The sequence below is a fragment of the Microcaecilia unicolor genome, chromosome 4, assembly GCF_901765095.1.
Source record: "Microcaecilia unicolor chromosome 4, aMicUni1.1, whole genome shotgun sequence".
NCBI lineage: Eukaryota > Metazoa > Chordata > Amphibia > Gymnophiona > Siphonopidae > Microcaecilia > Microcaecilia unicolor.
In genome coordinates, this window is record NC_044034.1 from 300,221,415 (window position 1) to 300,242,611 (window position 21,197).

Genomic DNA, 21,197 nt, shown 5'->3' on the forward strand with positions numbered 1-21,197 from the left:
CTTTGGTTAAAAGCAGAGTATAAAAAAAATAAAAATATCTATGGTATGGACAATGGTTTCTAATTAGACTTGTATTATTCACTGAAAAACTAGAAGTAATCTTGAAGACAGTTACTGTGAAGTGGAGATGGTACTTCTGTTAGGATTATGGGTGGTGTTTTATTTGATAGGTGGCTGAGAGATGATGGTTTATCTGCTGTGCACAGAATTTTATATGTTTTTAGAGATTAGTTGGGATGTTTTTATTACTCAGTTAGAATGAGAATATGCTTATATGATGTATTGGAGGGCAGGGAAGTATTTTTTGGTTAAATAATATTAAATTGTATAGATATACAGAAAAATACACACACACACATTGTACCATTATAATTGCTTGTGGTTGGGGATGATGACGTGGTTAGTATTGTAACTCGGATATGCACCAACACTAACACTTCATTGTACTTCACTTTAAGGATTTATTCTTAAAAGTAATGCATTAATTGAAATATGGAGCCAAAACATTAGTGGCTGTGCTCATCTATGTCAGGCCTTGCTCACCTCCTCTCCAGGTCCCTGCATAATATCTTGGGATATGGAGTAGAGCTTGTGATGCATCTCCACACCTCGTCTCATTCCATTACGTACACGGACCAGCAGCACTCGGAAGTTGGTGCCCCCTAGGTCCAGAGCCAGAAAGTCTCCTTTTTCTGAAACCGAATGCAAGGAAATTAAAATTAGGTGTGGTCAAGCAAGCTCCGACTGTATTCAGCCTATCTTGATAGATATATAAGTACATAAGTAATGCCACACTGGGAAAAAAATCAAAGGTCCATCGAGCCCAGCATCCTGTCCACGACAGCGGCCAATCCAGGCCAAGGGCACCTGGCAAGCTTCCCAAACGTACAAACATTCTATACATGTTATTCCTGGAATTGTGGATTTTTCCCAAGTCCATTTAGTAGTGGCTTATGGACTTGTCCTTTAGGAAACCGTCTAACTCCTTTTTAAACTCTACCAAGCTAACCGCCTTCACCACGTTCTCCAGCAACGAATTTCAGAGTTTAATTATGCGTTGGGTGAAGAAACATTTTCTCAGATTTGTTTTAAATTTACTACACTGTAGTTTCATCGCATGCCCCCTAGTCCTAGTATTTTTGGAAAGCGTGAAAAGACGCTTCATATCCACCTGTTCCACTCCACTCAATATTTTATATACCTCTATCGTGTCTACCCTCAGCCGTCTCTTCTCCAAGCTGAAAAGCCCTAGTCTCCTTAGTCTTTCTTCATAGGGAAGTCGTCCCATCCCCGCTATCATTTTAGTCGCCCTTCACTGCACCTTTTCCAATTCTACTATATCTTTCTTGAGATGTGGCGACCAGAATTGAACACAGTACTCAAGCTGCGGTCGCATCATGGAGCGATACAAAGCGAATGCTACATACCTGTAGAAGGTATTCTCCGAGGACAGCAGGCTGATTGTTCTCACAAATGGGTGACGTCCACGGCAGCCCCTCCGATAGGAGATCTTCCTAGCAACAGAGTTTGCTAGTTCTCGCGCACGGCCGTCTTCCCGCCCAAAATCGCTCGTGTTCGCTAGTCCCGTACCAAGCAAAACCAAGAGAAGCGAAGACACAACTCCAAAGGGGAGGCGGGCAGGTAGGTGAGAACAATCAGCCTGCTGTCCTCAGAGAATACCTGCTACAGGTATGTAGCATTCGCTTTCTCCGAGGACAAGCAGGCTGCTTGTTCTCACAAATGGGGTATCCCTAGCCCCCAGGCTCACTCAAAACAACAAACATTGGTCAATTGGGCCTCGCAACGGCGAGGACATATCTGAGATTGACCTAAACTTTTCCAACTAACTGAGAGTGCAGCCTGGAACAGAATAAAAATGGGCCTAGGGGGGTGGAGTTGGATTCTAAACCCCAAACAGATTCTGCAGCACCGACTGCCCAAACCGACTGTCGCGTCGGGAATCCTGCTGAAGGCAGTAGTGAGATGTGAATGTGTGGACAGATGACCACGTCGCAGCCTTGCAAATCTCTTCAATAGTGGCTGACTTCAAGTGGGCCACTGACGCCGCCATGGCTCGAACACTATGAGCCGTGACATGACCCTCAAGAGTCAGCCCAGCCTGGGCGTAAGTGAAGGAAATGCAATCTGCTAGCCAATTGGATATGGTGCGTTTCCCGACAGCCACTCCCCTCCTGTTGGGATCAAAAGAAACAAAAAGTTGGGCGGACTGTCTGTGGGGGCTTGTCCGCTCCAGATAGAAGGCCAATGCTCGCTTGCAGTCCAATGTGTGCAGTTGACGTTCAGCAGGGCGGGTATGAGGACGGGGAAAGAATGTTGGCAAGACAATTGACTGGTTCAGATGGAACTCCGACACCACCTTCGGCAAGAACTTAGGGTGAGTGCGGAGGACTACCCTGTTATGATCAAATTTGGTATAAGGAGCATGAGCCACCAAGGCTTGAAGCTCACTGACTCTGCGAGCTGAAGTAACTGCCACCAAGAAAATGACCTTCCAGGTCAAGTACTTCAGATGACAGGAGTCCAGCGGCTCAAAAGGAGGTTTCATCAGCTGGGTGAGAACAACATTGAGATCCCATGACACTGTAGGAGGTTTGAGTGGGGGCTTTGACAAAAGCAAACCTCTCATGAAGCGAACTACTAAAGGCTGTCCAGAGATCGGTTTACCTTTCACATGGTAATGGTATGCACTAATCGCACTAAGATGAACCCTTACAGAGTTGGTTTTAAGACCAGACTCCGATAAATGTAGAAGGTATTCAAGCAGGTCTGTGTAGGACAAGAACGAGGATCTAAGGCCTTGCCATCACACCACACAGCAAACCGTCGCCAGAGGAAAAAATAACTCCTCTTGGTAAAATCTTTCCTGGAAGCAAGCAAGACTTGGGAGATACCCTCTGACAGACCCAAGGAGGCAAAGTCTACGCTCTCAACATCCAGGCCGTGAGGGCCAGAGACCGGAGGTTGGGATGGAGAAGCGCCCCCTCGTTCTGCGTGATGAGAGTTGGAAAGCAGTCCAATCTCCACGGTTCTTCGGAAGACAACTCCAGAAGAAGAGGGAACCAGATCTGACGAGGCCAAAAAGGAGCAATCAAAATCATGGTTCCCCTGTCTTGCTTGAGTTTCAGCAAAGTCCTCCCTATCAGAGAAATGGGAGGATACGCGTACAGGAGGCCTTCCCCCCCAAAACAGAAGGAAAGCATCAGACGCCAGTCTGCCGTGGGCCTGCAGCCTGGAACAGAACTTAGGGACCTTGTGATTGGTCTGAGTGGCAAAGAGGTCCACCAAGGGGGTGCCCCACACTTGGAAGATCTCGCGAACCACTCTGGAACTGAGCGACCACTCGTGCGGTTGCATGATCCTGCTCAATCTGTCGGCCAGACTGTTGTTTACGCCTGCCAGATACGTGGCCTGGAGCCACATGCCGAACCGGCGTGCCCAATGCCACATGCTGACAGTTTCCCGACACAGGGGGCGAGATCCGGTGCCCCCCTGCTTGTTGATGTAATACATAGCAACCTGGTTGTCTGTCTGAATTTGGATAATTTGATGGGACAGCCGATCCCTGAAAGCCTTCAGAGCATTCCAGACCACTCGCAACTCCAGGAGGATGATCTGTAAACCTTGTTCCTGGACGGACCAAGTTCCCTGGGTGTGGAGCCCATCGACATGCACTCCCCACCCCCGGAGTGACGCGTCCGTGGTCAGCACCTTTTGCGGCTCAGGAATCTGGAAGGGACATCCCAGGGTCAAATTGGATCGAATTGTCCACCAATGAAGGGAGAGGAGAAACCTTGTGGATAAGCGGACCACGTCCTCTAGGCTCCCAGCAGCCTGGCACCACTGGGAGGCTAGGGTCCACTGAGCTGATCTCATAAAAAGGCGGGCCATGGGAGTCACGTGAACCGTGGAGGCCATGTGGCCAAGCAATCTCAACATCTGCCGAGCTGTGATGTGCTGAGACGCCCGCACCGAGGAGACAAGGGTCAGCAGATTGTCGGCCCTGGTCTCTGGAAGGTAGGCACGGGCCATCTGAGAATCCAGCAGAGCTCCTATGAATTCGAGTTTCTGAACTGGAAGAAGGTGGGACTTTGGATAATTTATCACAAACCCTAGCAGCTCCAGGAGTCGAATAGTCACCTGCATGGACTGCTGAGCTCCTGCCTCGGAGGTGTTCTTTACCAGCCAATCGTCGAGGTAAGGGAACACATGCACTCCCAGCCTGCGTAGAGAAGCCGCTACTACGGCTAGGCATTTGGTGAACACTCTGGGCGCGGAGGCGAACCCAAAGGGTAGCACACAGTACTGAAAATGCCGTGTTCCCAGACGAAATCGAAGATACTGCCTGTGAGCTGGCAGAATCGGGATGTGCGTATAGGCATCCTTTAAGTCCAGAGAGCATAGTCAATCGTCCTGTTGAATCATGGGAAGAAGGGTGCCCAGGGAAAGCATCCTGAACTTTTCTCGGACCAGATATTTGTTCAGGGCCCTTAGGTCTAGGATGGGACGCATCCCCCGTTTTCTTTCCACAAGGAAGTACCTGGAATAGAATCCCAGCCCCTCTTGCCCCGGTGGCACGGGCTCGACTGCATTGGCGCTGAGAAGGGCGGAGAGTTCCTCTGCAAGTACCTGCCTGTGCTGGAAGCTGAAGGACTGAGCTCCCGGTGGGCAATTTGGAGGCTTTGAGGTCAAATTGAGAGAGTACCCTAGCCGGACTATTTGGAGAACCCACTGATCGGAGGTTACAAGAGGCCACCTTTGGTGGAAAAAATGTTAACCTCCCCCCGACCGGTAGGCCGACCAGCACAGACACTGGAACGTCGGCTATGCTCTGCAGGAGCCAGTCAAAAGCCCGCCCCTGACTTTTGCTGGGGAGCCGCAGGGGCCTGAGGCGCGCGCTGCTGACGAGAGCGAGCGCGCTGGGGTTTAGCCTGAGCAGCAGGCTGGCGGGAAGGAGGATTGTACCTATGCTTACCGGAAGAATAGGGAACCGTCCTCCTTCCCCCATAAAAACGTCTACCCGAAGAGGTAGAGGCTGAAGGCGGCCGGCGGGAGAACTTGTCGAAGGGAGCTGTTCAACCACCTGTTCGACCTTGTCCCCAAAAACATTGTCCCCCCGGCAAGGGGCATCCGCAATCCGCTGCTGGATTCGATTTTCCAGGTCAGAGGCGTGCAGCCATGAGAGCCTGCGCATCACCACACCCTGTGCAGTGGCCCTGGATGCAACAGCAAAAGAGTCAAAGACCCCCCTGGCCAGGAATTTCCTACACGCCTTCAGATGCCTGACCACCTGCTGAAAGGGCTTGGCCTGCTCAGAAGGGAGCTTGTCCACCAAGTCCGCCAACTGCCGCACATTGTTCCACATGTGTATGCTCGTGTAGAGCTGGTAGGACTGGATTTTGGCGATAAGCATTGCAGAATGGTAGGCCTTCTGCCCAAAGGAGTCTAAGATTCTAGAGTCTTTGCCCGGGGGCACGAAGCATACTGTCTAGAACTCTTGGCCTTCTTGAGGGCCAGATCCACCACACCAGAGTCGTGTGGCAACTGAGTCCGCATCAACTCCGGGTCCCCATGGATCAGATACTGAGATTCGATCTTCTTGGGGATGTGGGGCGTAGTTAAGGGTTTCGCCCAGTTCACCAGCAATGTCTTCTTGAAGACATGATGCATGGGTACTGTGGACGATTCCTTAGGTGGCGAAGGATAGTCCAAGAGCTCCAGCGTCTCAGCTCTCAGCTCATCCTCCGTGACCACGGGAAAGGGAATTGCCGTAGACATTTCCCAGACAAAGGCCGCGAAAGAGAGACTCTCCGGAGGAGAAAGCTGTCTTTCAGGCGAGGGAGTAGGACCAGAAGGAAGGGGGAGCCCTCCTGGGAGGCGGCCGGCACCGGCACCGCAAGCAGTACCGGGGCGGGTGTCCTCACCGCAGGCGAGGGCCCAGCCGTCGCCTCACTCGACGGCACTGGCGGCGCAAGCACCCCCGGTACCGGAGAAGGGCAAAACAGGGTCCCCGGAAGGACGGCCCTGAGGCTCTCGTTCAGAGCGGCTGTGGAGAAAGGCGGTGGGGCCGGTACCGGCGACGAGCTGTGAATCTGTTCCGGGGATGGAGGTGGTACCGGGCTGTCCACAGGGGAACGCATCGACACCTCCTGAATGGAAAGTGAGCGGTCCTCCCGATGTCGACGCATGGGTGCCGGCGGCACCGGCGACCCAGAGCTCTCGGTACCACGCTTGGAGGGTGACCAATGCCGGTGCTTCTTTGCCTTAGCACAATGCACGGCCTTGGTACCCCCCGGTACCGAAGAGGAAGATGTCGAATCCAAACGTTTCCTCAGGTCCGAAGAGGGTCGACCCCGGGGGGGGGCTGTACCGCGGGAGCCCTCGAGACAGGCGAAGACCTGCTCATGGGCTCACCGCCACCAGCAGGGGAATGGACAGCCCTCACCTGCACTCCAGACATCGAAGCACCCTCCGACGACATCCTCACGAGGAACGATCCCGGTCTCGCAGCTGCACCAGACGATGACTTCAATACCGAAGGCCTCGATGTCGGTACCGATGAACGCGGTACCAAAGTCGATGATGCCGAGGACCGCGGAACGGAGGATGTCGACGTGCCGGATGAAGTCCCGAACAAACTGTTCCACTGGGCTAATCTCGCCGCCTGAGTTCTCCTCTTCAAAAGAAGACAGAGATTACAGGCCTGAGGACGGTGCCAAGCCCCCAGACACTGAAGGCAAGAAGCTTTCCTATCAGTGAGAGAGATTACCCGGTCGCACTGGGTGCACGGTTTGAAGCCGCTGGAAGGCTTCGATGACATGGGCGGAAAAATCAAGCCGGCAAAATCGAAATCCGCGATGGAGAAAAAAGGGCACCAAAAACTCACCAAAAAATGAACGGGCGGCGAAAAAAGCCGCACTCGACCACGAAAGAAAACTTACGGGCCAACACTAGAAATAGAGGTAAATTTTAAGAGAGAAAAAAAAGACCGCGAATCGCGAGGGATCTCCTAGGGGCGCGGAGCGCCCGAAAAAACAGCCGTCCCGAGCCGCGGAAAAAAGGAGACTAGCAAACACGAGCGATTTCGGCCGGAAAGACGGCCGCACATGCGCGCATCGCAGGCGCGCGAGAACTAGCAAACTCTGTTGCTAGGAAGATCTCCGATCGGAGGGGCTGCCGTGGACGTCACCCATTTGTGAGAACAAGCAGCCTGCTTGTCCTCGGAGAACGGCATTATAACATCCTCACACCTGTTTTCCATACCTTTCCTAATAATACCCAACATTCTATTCGTTTTCCGAGCCGCAGCAGCACACTGAGCAGAAGGTTTCAGTGTACTATCGATGACGACACCCAGATCCCTTTCTTGGTCCGTAACTCCTAACGTGGAACCTTGCATGACGTAGCTATAATTCCGGTTCTTTTTTCCCCACATGCATCACCTTGCACTTGCTCACATTAAACGTCATCTGCCATTTAGCCACTCAGTCTCCCAGTCTGGTAAGGTCCTTCTGTAATTTTTCACAATCCTGTCGCGAGTTAACAACTTTGAATAACTTTGTGTCATCAGTAAATTTAATTACTTCGCTAGTTACTCCCATCTCTAAATCATTTATAAATATGTTAAAAAGCAGCGGTCCTAGCACAGACCCCTGAGGAACCCCACTAACTACCCTTCTCCATTGTGAATACTGCCCATTTAACCCCACTCTCTGTTTCCTATCCTTCAACCAGTTTTTAATCCACAATAGGACATTCCCTCCTATCCCATGACCATCCAATTTCCTCTGTAGCCTTTCATGAGGTACCTTGTCAAACGCCTTTTGAAAACCCAGATACACAATATCAACCGGCTCCCCTTTGTCCACATGTTTGTTTACTCCTTCAATGAATTGAAGTAAATTGGTCAGGCAAGATTTCGCCACACAAAAGCCGTGCTGACTTGGTCTCAGTAATCCATGGCCTCAGATGTGCTCTGTAATTTTGTTTTTGATAATAGTCTCTACCATTTTCCCTGGCACCGACGTCAAGACTCACCGGTCTATAATTTCCCGGATCTCCCCTGGAACCTTTTAAAAAAATCAGCGTTACATTAGCCACCCCTCCAATCTTCCAGTACCACGCTAGATTTTAAGGATAAATTACATATCACTAACAGTAGCTCCGCAAGCTCATTTTTCAGTTCTATCAGTACTCTAGGATGAACACCATCCGGTCCAGGAGATTTGCTACTCTTCAGTTTGCTGAACTGCCCCATTACGTCCTCCAGGTTTACCGTGATGTCAGTAAGTTTCTCCGACTCGTCCTCTTGAAATACCATTTCCGACACCGGTATCCCACCCAAATCTTCCTCAGTGAAGAACGAAGCAAAGAATTCATTCAATCTCTCCGCTATGTCTTTATCTTCCTTGATCGCCCCTTTTACCCCTTGGTCATCCAGCGGCCCCTTGGTCATCCAGCGGCCCAACCAATTCTTTCGCTGGCTTCCTGCTTTTAATATACCGAAAAACATTTTTGCTATGTTTTTTTTGCCTCTAATGCTATCTTTTTTTCATAATCCCTCTTGGCCTTCTTTATCTGCACCTTGCATTTGCTTTGACACTCCTTATGCTGCTTCTTGTTATTTTCTTCCATTTTCTGAAGGCGTTTCTTTTAGCCCTAATAGCTTCCTTCACCTCACTTTTCAACCACGTCGGCTGTCTTTTGGACTTCAGTCTCTCTTTTCTAATTCGCGGAATATGTTTAGCCTGGGCCTCCAGGATGGTATTTTTGAACAGCGTCCATGCCTGTTGTACAGTTTTTACCCTCTCAGTTTCCCCCCCTAAGTGTTTTTAACCGTTCTTCTCATTTTATCATAATCTCCTTTTTTAAAGTTAAACGCTAACGTATTTGACTTCCTTTGTATAGATACTTCAAGGTTGATATCAAAACTGATCATATTATGATCACTGTTATCAAGCGGCCCCAGTACCATAACGTCCCTCATCAAATCATGCGCTCCACTAAGGACTAAGTCAGCATTTTAATAAACACTGACCACCACCAGCTGAATATCAGTCAGTGTACTTTTACATGTTGACCTTTGCCAGGTAAAATGGACCCAGATACTCAATTCTGGGCCACTTCCAGACACCAGAAAATATACAGGTCTCACCAGACTACAGCTAGCTGCCAGCTCTTATGCAGGCCCTGGCCAATACTCAGTCAGGACCAGCATAGGACATTTATGCAGGTCCCAGCCAAATATTGCCCAGGACCAGAATAAGTGGATATGTAAAGTCTCCCCAACCTCCACCTTTCTAGTCCTGACCGCCCCCCAGCCTCTCGCTCTGCCCGTACAATAACTGTCACATACTTGTATCACCCCTCCCCCCCCTCGGGCCTATCTTACTATCCCTGATAGCCTAGGAGCAGAAGCAATTCCTAGTCACTCCCATCCAAGCTGGATCTGGTCTTAAGCTGTACCACACTAGAGATCATGGCAGCCATTTTGAGCCCTTTTCCTCTCTTTTCCATACCTTATAAATCACTTGAATTTTGGAGGAGTTTTGACACTAATGATGGAAGACTCCAACCATGGTTCCAATTGAGAATCCATCTAACTTTAACACATATTCTTTATCTCATGCAGTCTGAGTGCTTCCCCTTCACTTCCTTCCTCCCCCTCCCACCTCCCCAAAAGACTCCCATATCCGATCATCAAACCGCTTGTCTATTTTTTCTCTGTTTTGGGGAAGCAAAGACCCAGGAATTCCTTCTTGCTCCTTTAAGTTTCCAGCTCAATTAGAATAGTGGCTGGGATATGGCCCACTGAACTTTCAGTTGCAACCACCCAAGGATTTTTTTTTCACCTGTATTATATCCCTTCAAGCTCACCTAGCCAGTCATTACACTGACACTTCTCAGTTAACAACATGCAAGCTGGGTTCCTACCAGTCCCCTACGTGGTCAATATTCAGTGTGATTTATCCGGGTAGGAGGACTCATATGCAGTTAAATCACACTGACTGGGTCGGGTAGTTATATTCAGAGGCACCTAATTGGAGAGTGCTGCTGAATATAAATACAAATGACCACAGTACTCTCTATTAAGTGCCAGAACAGTCTGGGGGAAGAGCAGAGGTAGGGCTGGAAATTATCTGGGCACTACCAATATTCAATACCAGAGCCAGAACAATCCAGGCAAGTAGGGCCACATACATTGCAGTCCTAATTTGCCTAGATAGCTGAATATTGGCAGCATTCAGATAACTTTTGGGAGCCACTGAAGTCACAGATAATTCAGTACAAGTACCTAAATATAGGCCAGCACTGAATATCCAGGTCTAACTCAGCCTATGTAAGATAGTGTTTAAGAAAAAAAACAAAATAAAACACCAATTGCCGCACACTGACCCTGAAAAACATAAGATAACTGGGAAAATGTCAAAGAAACAACCATCAGTCATCAACTCAGCCACTAGATGTCACCAATGAATGATGATTAGCTCCCACCCCTACCCCACTCCCAGGGGCAAAGCTGTCTCTTAGCATCCTCAGCACTTGTTGGCTTAAGGAGTGAAAGATTTGATCTGAAGATAAAACCCAGGCCCTCTTCATGGTAGCATGCAGCACTCCCATTAAGCCACAGAGCTAACCCTTTGTATTTATTCTAACCTGTTCCATCAGGTGTAGCACGAACATAGGTAGGCAGCATCTTGACAGTGGCACTAGAATGAGACTCCTTCCTGAGCCCTTGTTCCATCTCTGTCCTCATTTTTTTCTTCACCATTAATAACTGGTCAAAGCTTAGCTTGAAGGCCTGCAGAGTCTCCTGTCTCGCTTTCTGCTGAGCGGCTAGCCTGTATGCAACAGCAGTAATCATGGCAGCACCTTTCCCACTCCCATCCTCTGACCGAATGAATCTGACATCACAGTCCGGCACAAGGCGCCGCACAGTCTTGTGGAGACGTTTAGCAAAGCTATAGAAAAAGAAATAGGGTGAGATGTGAAGGGGGAATATAAACAGGAATTTTTATTCCAGATGCTCAACACTTAAATGTTTGTTCACATGGATTTGTTCAAGGGGTATCAGAAATACAATGTAAGCACCAAGGACAGGAAAACTTTCTTAAATTATCAGTATCGCACTGCATACACCTTGCAGTGCTACTGAAATGGAAGTATTAGTAAGTGGAGGAGTTGGCGGAATGGAGGGGTCAGTAAAGATCAAAGATCCAGAAGGGACATGAAGAGCAATCTTAAAAATACGTATTTGTGTGTGTATGTGTACAGACAGACAAACACACACGTACAAATGCTTGTGAACAGCAAAGAAAGGAAAACAGCAAGAAATCAGGGGAACAAGCTACATTTATAATTAAGTCTTTTATTTTAAGGTGTTTAAGGTGTAAATTTAGGTGTCACTTTTCCAGATAATTAAGGATTTTTAAAGGGTACAAAAACACTCTGTTTATCTGTGTTTTCATGCCACAGGTACCTTTTTCAGTGGAATCAAATATGTATGTTTCTGTCACTTAGGAATCATCAGCACTGAAAAGGCACAAAAACTGAGTGGAGAATGCAAGTCAGGGAAGGGTTGCAGAGAGACATTGCTAGGCCCGGGGCAGAACCAGACAGCCGCAAGCCACCCACCAAATCTGCCCTCTTACCCTTCTGTGTTTGCCTCCAAGGGGGGAGGGGCCCGGGAATGGAACTGGCAAGCCACTTCCTGGGTATCTGCTCCCACGGTCTGCCCATGCCGGAAGTCAGGTCCTGGATGACTGAATTAACGCGATATCACGCTAATGCAATCATCCGGGTCCTTGGTAGCATGCAGGAGCAGGGAAGGACAGACCCGGAAGCAGGCATCAAGCCGCAGCATGCCGGAACCGGCCCAAGCCCCCCCTTGGAGGCCAGGCCCAGGGAATTTTGCCCCCTCTCCCCAGTGGCCCTGAGTCAGCACCAGGGAAAGAGTGAACTAGAGGAAGTGGTGTATTTCTGATAATTATCCAATAAGCACTTTTATTTCCATCTCTGTGGTTTACTGGCATTTCTGAATTAAAACTCGTTGAATGGAAAGCAAGAAAGGGTAGTGGGTAAATGGAGTTCATACTGAAGAAAGGGATGTTACCAGTGCTGTGCAGCAGGGATTAGTTCTTGATCTGGCTCATTTTAACATTTTTGTGACCAATATTGTGCTGTCTGGTAAGGTTTGCTTGCAGATGACACCAAAATCTGCCAGTAGATACCTCTAACAGTGCGGATACCATGAGATGTGATCTAGTGAAGCTTGAAGAATAGTCTAGAATTTGGCAGCTAAGATTTAATGCTAAAAAATAATGGGATCATGCATTTGGGCTGCAAAACCCAAGGGAGCCGTACAGTAAAGGGGATGAAGTACTTCTGTGTACAAAAAAAAAAAAAGAGCAGACTTGGGGGTGATCATACCTAATGATCTTAAGCTGGCCAAATAAGTAGAAAAGGTGATGGCAAAAACCAAATAATTTTTTTTTGCTTCTCAGAAAATGCATTAGTTTAGAATACAGATTTCCACAATTACTCTCTTTTTGCATTTACAGGACATTTTCCCACTTACTGAGGGTGTTTCTTGTACACAGATCCATCCACCCCTACACTTGATCGGAGTCGCTCTACCCCTTTATTTTCCTTGATACGTTGCAATACAGCAGCAAGAGCAGCAGCACAGAGGTTAGCCGAGCGGGTGGATACTATTTGGCAGATTCGATGGGTGGCCACACAGTCCTCATGGGAAGGTTCCAGGCCAAGCTTTGTCAAAATTTCATATGCTTTCTGTATGCCCTCCTTGTCCCTGAAATAAAAATAAAATAATTCTATGAACTGTTAAGCAACAGTGAGGGCGATACAGGTTCAAATTATACATCTTCTAAAGAGAAAGGTAGTCCAACAAAGATTAAACTGTTATATGTGTAAACTACAACATGCTGAATTGAAAAGTTAAGTGTGGAAACCACTTGGATAGACAGAATCATTATCCTAGTGCACTTGCACACTGTGGTGAAAACGGTGATAGAAAAATGAAAGGAAGAAAAAAAAAAAAAAAAAAAACCACAGTACCCAATACAACCCCAACTTTCAAACAAACATTCTCTCAGACTGCAGTCAAATAACCCCTGCCTGACAGTAAACAATGGAATGAGAAGTAGGGGCAGAGTTAGGAGTGTAATCTGAAACAAGTTCTTACTTAGTGGATACACCTGCAGTTTTAGAAACAAAAGCATATTCGCCCTTCAGGATCCAGCCACATGCAATTTGCTACACTTACTGCTCTATAGCAGACACAAATCCTGTCTCAAAGTGTCCTGTGGTGAGCAAGTCAGCTGTGATCCTGCCTGCAAAGAGAAGATCCTCCTTAGCCATCTTCACCAGAATAAGTCTGACTAGCTCACCCATGTACATTCCACTGATCATCTTCTCAAACCTGCAGATGACAAAACAGACCATTAAATTAACCTTTAGAATAAACCGACATTTATTTGATCTGTATAAAGGCACATTATAGTTTGATATACCACCACTCAACCACTGAGAGCAATTTTTTTGCACTTGGGCATGCTAATTTCAGTACACAATCAAGATTGCTTATATCAAAATATGATTAAGTAAATCCATAAAAAAACAAAATTGCCAATAGGAGGAGGGTTACACTGCATTATTTAAGCACTGGGTGGCACTATTTCCTAGAATGCTGTAGGCAATACATGGAAAGAGCCCAACTAGGTAAACTCAATCCAATTCTTTGAAAAATGAGTTACCTGGGCTATGGCTCCCTTTGAACAAATAGATGTCAGATAAAGTGGGTGGCTATCAAGTACACCCTTGGCAATAACAACTTATTAAAAGATTACAAGAAATTATCATCAGTTTCTATTATAGCAATTCAACAATTTAATCTGTAATAGATGAAAATAACAAAAACTGTTCTTTCCCTTTAAGCATTTATATACAATAGTGAGCTTTGTTTGAAATGTCAGGAGAAGGAAAATACCAGGAAAAGTTTGATAGAGAAAGTCCCATGTATGCAGACAAACATTTACCTCGTTACCTAGTGTAAATTTCTACAGGAGCAATTTTATAACTGCCTGCATCAGCAAAATATGCACATATGTTTCATTATAATTTTGTTTTTTATGTATGAGGAGAGACTTGCTGAACTAAACATGTATACTCTGGAGGAAAGGAGAAACAGGGGTGATATGATACAGACGTTCAAATATTTGAAAGGTATTAATCCGCAAACGAACCTTTTCCGGAGATGGGAAGATGGTAGAACGAGAGGACATGAAATGAGATTGAAGGGGGGCAGACTCAAGAAAAATGTCAGGAAGCATTTTTTCACAGAGAGAGTAGTGGATGATTGGAATGCCCTCCCGCGGGAGGTGGTGGAAATGAAAACGGTAACGGAATTCAAACATGCATGGGATAAGCATAAAGGAATTATGTGCCGAAGGAATGAATCCTCAGGAGCTTAGTCAAGATCGGGAGGCAGGGCTGGTGGTTGGGAGGCGGGGATAGTGCTGAACAGACTTGTACGGTCTGTGCCAGAGCCGGTGGTTGGGAGGCGGGGCTGGTGGTTGGGAGGCGGGGATAGTGCTGGGCAGACTTATACGGTCTGTGCCCTGAAGAGCACAGGTACAAATCAAAGTAGGGTATACACAAAAAGCAGCAAATATGAGTTATCTTGTTGGGCAGACTGGATGGACCGTGCAGGTCTTTTTCTGCCGTCATCTACTATGTTACTATGTTTCATTATGCAAATTTGGCAGGGATTATCAAAGTGAAAGTACATAAGTACTTTTACATTGAAAATTATCCCAGGAAAACTACCTGTACATGCTTACTACAGGCTTTCCAGACAGCTATCCAAAGTAAAAAAAAAAAAAGTACATGCATGCTTTTGAAAATCCAAAAGCATATGCAAACTTCTCTCCATCTTCTTCCAGGAATGTCTTTTCAAATTGCACATAAACTTAGGCTTATAATGGCACTATACATTTAAGTTTACTAGCAAACAGACTGGGCAATTTTCTTGAAGCCCATTTTTACAAGTAAAGTGCTGTTTTGTTTGTGGAAATGGCTTTAGAAATTACTCTATGTATAAATTGCTAGACAGGAAGGGAAGGGATTTTGAATTTAGCTTATGACATTTTCAGTTGTAGCTCAAGACGAGATACATTCAGGTACCGTAGGTATCTTCGTATCCACGGAGGGCTTACAATCTAAGGGCTCTGTTTACTAAGCCGTGCTAGAGGCAGGCTAACCATGTTAGATGCCTATAATATTCCTTGGGTTGTCTAAGGTGCGCATGCACTAAAAACGCTAGCGCAGCTTAGTAAACAGGGCCCTAAGTTTGTACCCAAGACAAAGTATTTATGGGCCGTTTTATAAAGTGGCAGACACAGGCTTGCCGCTTGCTCTTGCAGGGCGACCGCTAGTGGTAGTCCAGCCCTGAACGTGCGCCATTTCAGGGGGAAAAGAAAACCCCTGGAAATAGTTTGTGTGGTGGTACCCTGACGGTAATCAGGCATCGCCGTGGGACCCTCAGGGGGAGGAATGCTGGCTTCGGCCTAACCCCTGGTAAGCCTTTCCTCAGCTGAGAAGTGCCCTGCTCTACCACCGGCTGCCTTTCAGGTGCTGTGGAGGACTTGCAGCTCATCTGCATATCCTTACAGCCTTCTCCGGGGTGATACCCAGGTCCACTCCGATCCACTCAGGGCCTCCGCTCTAGGTGCCGCGCAGGGCTTTTTTCTCTTTACATCTAATCTTCTTCCCAGTTGCTAAAGTACCTCAGTCGTTTATGGCCCCTATTCACATTCTCTTCCTAGCCCTGTCCCTTCCTAATCTTTTCCCTCACCCCCTACCTCTCTCCGCTACAGGAACTCACTGCCCATCCATCGACTTCATCACCTCACCTTCTCTCCTACCCTTTTCCTCCCTCTTGGCTTTTAATCTCCATCTCTTTCTTCCCTCCATTTTGCCTTTCCCATTCCACCTAAATACCTCTCGCCTTCGAGGCCACACCTCTCCTACTCTCCTCCGCTCTCTTTTACTCCTTCTCTTACTCTCAGCCAGTGATATCAAACCCAATCCTGGCCCTCCTCACCAACTATTATCCCAACTCTACAGATCTCACCGCGACCTCTCTAACCTCATCTCTATTCCTCTACTCCCCTCCTCTTCTCTGCCCTTCTCTTGCACCCTATGGAATGCCCGCTCTATCTGTAACAAACTCCCCTATATCCAGGACCTCTTTATCTCGTGTCACCTCCATCTGCTCGCCATAACAGAAACCTGGCTCTGCCCTGATGACTCTGCTTCAGTCGCAGCCCTCTGCCATGGCGGTTATCTTTTTTCACATACTCCTCGCCCTGCTGGTCGCGGGGGCGGTGTTGGGACTACTTCTCTCTCCCTCCTCCAGATTTCAACCCCTTCTTCCACCTCAATCTCACTGTTTTTCCTCCTTTGAAGTCCACTCTATCCGCCTTTTCTCTCCTCTGCCTCTTCGAATAGCGGTCATTTATCGTCCCCCTGATAAGTCCCTTTCATCCTCTCTCAGTGACTTTGATGCCTGGCTTGCCTTCTTCCATGATCCTTCCTCCCCCTCTCTCATCCTTGGTGACTTTAATATTCCTGCTAATGATCCTTCTAACTCTTATATTTCCAAGTTACTCGCTTTAACGTCCTCCTTTAATCTCCAACTATGCTCCACCTCCCCCACTCATCAAAATGGTCACTGTCTTGATCTCATCTTCTCCTCCAACTGTTCACCTTCTAGTTTCCTTGCCTCTGATCTTCCCCTCTCTGATCACCATCTTATAACTTTCACACTTAAATCTCCTCCCTCCCAGTCCCGTCCTATCTTATCTAATTTATCTAGAAATCTTCAGGATATTGACCCTTCATCTCTATCCTCCCATGTTTCAAACCTCCTCTCTACTGTGGCACCATCCACGTCTGTCAACGAGGCTGTTTCTTCTTACAACAATACTCTATCCTCTGCCTTACGACACACTTGCACCTTTGATGACCTGCCCTATAAGGCGTACAAAGCCCCAACCTTGGCTGACTTCTAATATCCGCTACCTACGTTCCTGTACCCGCTCCGCCGAAAGCATCTGGCGGAAATCTCGGGCCCTTGCTGATTTCTTACACTAAGTTCATGCTGACCTCCTTCCAATCTGCTCTTTTACGCGTCAAACAGGATTATTATATCCAACTGACCAACTCTCTTGGCTCTAACCCTCGACTTCTCTTCACCACATTGAACTCTCTCCTCAAAGTGCCCCCTCCCCCAACTCCCCCTTCATTATCTCCTCAGACCCTTGCTGAATTCTTTCACGACAAGGTTCAAAAAATAAACCTTGAATTCTCTACCTCGCCGCCTCTCCCTCCACTAGTCCATTCTCCTCTCTCTCCTTCCTCTCATTCCTTTTCCTCCTTTCCTGAAGTTACTATAGAGGAAACTACACTTCTCCTTTCTTCCTCAAAATGTACCACCTGTTCCTCTGATCCCATTCCCACCCACCTTCTTAATGCCATCTCACCTGCTCTTATTCCTTTTATCTGTCACATTCTCAACCTCTCACTTTCCACTGCAACTGTCCCTACTGCCTTTAAACATGCTGTGGTCACACCTCTCCTTAAGAAGCCTTCACTCAACCCTACTTGTCCCTCTAATTACCGACCCATCTCCCTCCTCCCTTTTCTCTCCAAATTAGAGCGTGCTGTTCACCACCGTTACCTTGATTTTCTCTCCTCACATGCTATTCTTGACCCACTACAATCTGGTTTTCGCCCTCTCCACTCAACTGAAACTGCGCTTACTAAAGTTTCTAATGACCTATTACTGGCTAAATCCAGAGGTCAATATTCCATCCTCATTCTTCTTGATCTTTCCGCTGCTTTTGACACTGTCGATCACAGCATACTTCTCTATACCCTGTCCTCACTTGGATTCCAGGGCTCTGTCCTTTCCTGGTTCTCTTCCTACCTCTCCCTCCGCACCTTTAGTGTTCACTCTGGTGGATACTCTTCTACTTCTATCCCTCTGCCTGTTGGCGTACCTCAGGGTTCTGTTCTTGGTCCCCTCCTCTTTTCTATCTACACTTCTTCCCTTGGTTCATTAATCTCATGCTGATGACTCCCAAATCTACCTTTCTACCCCTGATATCTCACTTGCATCCAAACCAAAGTTTCAGCGTGCTTGTCTGACATTGCTATCTGGATGTCTCAACGCCACCTGAAATTAAATATGACCAAAACCGAGCTTCTCATTTTTCCCCCCAAACCCACCTCCTCGCTCCCCCCTTTTTCTATTTCTGTTGATGGCTCTCTCATTCTCCCTGTCTCCTCAGCTCGAAACCTTGGGGTCATCTTTGACTCTTTTCTCTCCTTCTCTGCTCATATCCAGCAGATCGCCAAGACCTGTCGTTTCTTTCTTTACAACATCCGTAAAATCCGCCTCTTTCTTTCTGAGCACTCTACTAAAACCCTCATCCACACCCTTGTCACCTCTCGTTTAAACTACTGCAATCGGCTTCTTGCTGGCCTCCCACTTAGTCACCTCTCCCCTCTCCAATCGGTTCAAAACTCTGCTGCCCGTCTCGTCTTCCGCCAGGGTCACTTTACTGGCTCCCTATCCGTTTTCGCATCCTGTTCAAACTTCTTCTACTAACCTATAAATGTACTCACTCTGCTGCTCCCCAGTATCTCTCCACACTCGTCCTTCCCTACACCCCTTCCCGTGCACTCCGCTCCACGGATAAATCCTTCTTATCTGTTCCCTTCTCCACTACTGCCAACTCCAGACTTTGCGCCTTCTGTCTCACTGCACCCTACGCCTGGAATAAACTTCCTGAGCCCCTACGTCTTGCCCCATCCTTGGCCACCTTTAAATCTAGACTGAAAGCCCACCTCTTTAACATTGCTTTTGACTCGTAACCACTCGCCTCCACCTACCCTCCTCTCCTCCTTCCTGTACACATTAATTGATTTGATTACTTTATTTTTTGTCTATTAGACTGTAAGCTCTTTGAGCAGGGACTGTCTTTCTTCTATGTTTGTGCAGCGCTGCATACGCCTTGTAGCGCTATAGAAATGCTAAATAGTAGTAGTAGTAGTTGCCCGGTTACCACAAGGTTAGTGCGGGAGCACTTACTGCCACCTCAGTGGGTGGTGGTAAGGGCTCACCATCAAATGGCCATGTGGTAAGAGTTCTCTTACCACTGCTGGGTGCTTTATTACCAGCTGCGGTAAAAGGGGTCCTGGCGCCAGCACTCGGTCCTTTTCCCTGCAGCTTGGTAAAAGGGTCCCTAAGGGACTTGCTCAAGATGACAAGGCCCACTGACACGTAACAGGTTGTTTTCTGAAGAAGGCAGAATCTTGTCTACCTTTCTGAGAGTTACATTAATTCCTCAGATCTGAAAGTGAGGAGCTGAGGATACTGCTGTACGTGGAAAGCGTGATGCATGCTTATAACTTTCCACATGTATATCTTATCAGTCCTGCTGCCTATATCTTACCAATCCTGCTGCCTATGTAAAACGCCTGTTACAGGTAAGCACCAGTGCTACACATTAAAAACAAAATAAGCCTTAACCTGATTATAAAATGAGGTGCAGATTAGAGGGGAGAAACAAAAGGGGCCAGTATTCAAAGGCATTTACCTGGCTAGCAAGTGCTGCTAACCAGATAAGTGCTGGTAAGAAATATTCAGAGCCTCTAACCAGATGGTGCCACTGAATGTCCTCCAGCCACCTTGACTGCCAGAGCAGTCCATGGGCAGAGCCCGAGGTTATCCATCTACCGGCCATATTCAGACTTGTTCAAACTTTATCCAGTTTGCTATCAATTAGCAGTCTAATTAAGGCCACTAGCCAAATGATACTTCTGATTTGCTCTGAAACCAGACATTCAGAGCCAGTCAGTATCCGTATTAGCACTGAATATTCTGTTTCATTTTAACCATTGTGGCTGGCCTTCACTATTTAACCTCAGTGGTCAGCAGTTAAATAATTGGGCCCAAAGTTGTTTCATCTTAATAAGTTATTTAGGGCCCCTTTAACTAAACCGCGATAGCGATTCCGGCATTGCCACATGGGAATTGGTAGCGCAGTTTGGTAAAAGAGGCTCTTAAACCTCCATTGCCCCCCCAGGTACAAAATAAATGCCTGTATATAATGTGTAAACCATTTTGATTGTAATCACAGAAAGGCAGTATATCAAGTCCTATCCCATTTCCTCCCATTTCCTTTTAAGGGGAGGAACAATATAACTAATTCACTTACAATTGTTTTCCTGGATTGAGTGACCCCATATCAATTTCACGGTCATATTCTGTCCGGATATCATTCAGAGACCCGTCATCTCCAAAAGCTCCCCACTCCATGTTTATGCACATCCTTCCTTCATCCCCTTCAACCAGGTCAATGTGGCGCATTTCTTCCATGTAACAAGAATTAGTCCCGGTACCTGGAGAGAGGGGAGTACGTGGAGAGAGAGATTAAGAGGGGCATTTTCAATATGACATCTATGTCCGACTTTGGATGTTTTGCAAGATGTCCAAGATCTGAATAGGAAAGAAGGTCATTTTCAAAAAAGAAAAATATGTGTTATCTTTTTTTTCGAAATTACTGTTTTGAACAAGGTTTTGTGATTTGGACATTTTGTTTTTTGGTCCATTTTCGGGGGGAAAAAAAAAACTTCCAAGTGCAAAATGCACAAAATCAAGCCATTGGGATGTAGGAGGAGCCAGCATGTTTAGTAGACTGATCCCCCTGACACACCAGGAAAGCAACAGGGCACCCTAGGGGGCACTGCAGTGGACTTCATAAAATGCTCCCAGGTACACATCTCACCATTGCTCCCTTATCTTGTCTGCTGAGCCCCACAAAACCCACCCAAAACCCACTACCCCCAACTGTACACCACTACCATAGCCCTTACGGTTGAAAGAGGCACCTATATGTGGGCACTGTGGGTTTCAGGTAAGTTTTGGAGGGTTCACAGTTTCCATCACAAGTGTAACAGGTAGGGGAAAGTATGGGCTTGGGTTGCACTCACCACTAGACTACTCCAGGGACCTGCATGCTATTCTAATGGACCAGAGTATAACATCGGAGGCTGGCATAGAGGCTGGCAAGTAATGTTTTAAATCATAT

General features: G+C 47.2%; 1 protein-coding gene across 2 annotated transcripts in view; it reads right to left on the reverse strand.

Annotated features, from left to right (window-relative positions):
* LOC115469296 (hexokinase-2) overlaps nucleotides 1–21,197 on the reverse strand; it is a 194,823-nt gene that overhangs the window by 32,646 nt on the left and 140,980 nt on the right. For both annotated transcript variants that reach the window (XM_030201804.1, XM_030201805.1), the window contains exons 7-11: nucleotides 20,325–20,508; nucleotides 13,304–13,459; nucleotides 12,596–12,829; nucleotides 10,675–10,979; nucleotides 544–692 (exon numbers count right to left, since the gene is read on the reverse strand). In XM_030201804.1, the coding sequence (XP_030057664.1) occupies nucleotides 544–692; nucleotides 10,675–10,979; nucleotides 12,596–12,829; nucleotides 13,304–13,459; nucleotides 20,325–20,508 (1,028 nt within the window). The remainder of the gene's footprint in view (nucleotides 1–543; nucleotides 693–10,674; nucleotides 10,980–12,595; nucleotides 12,830–13,303; nucleotides 13,460–20,324; nucleotides 20,509–21,197) is intronic.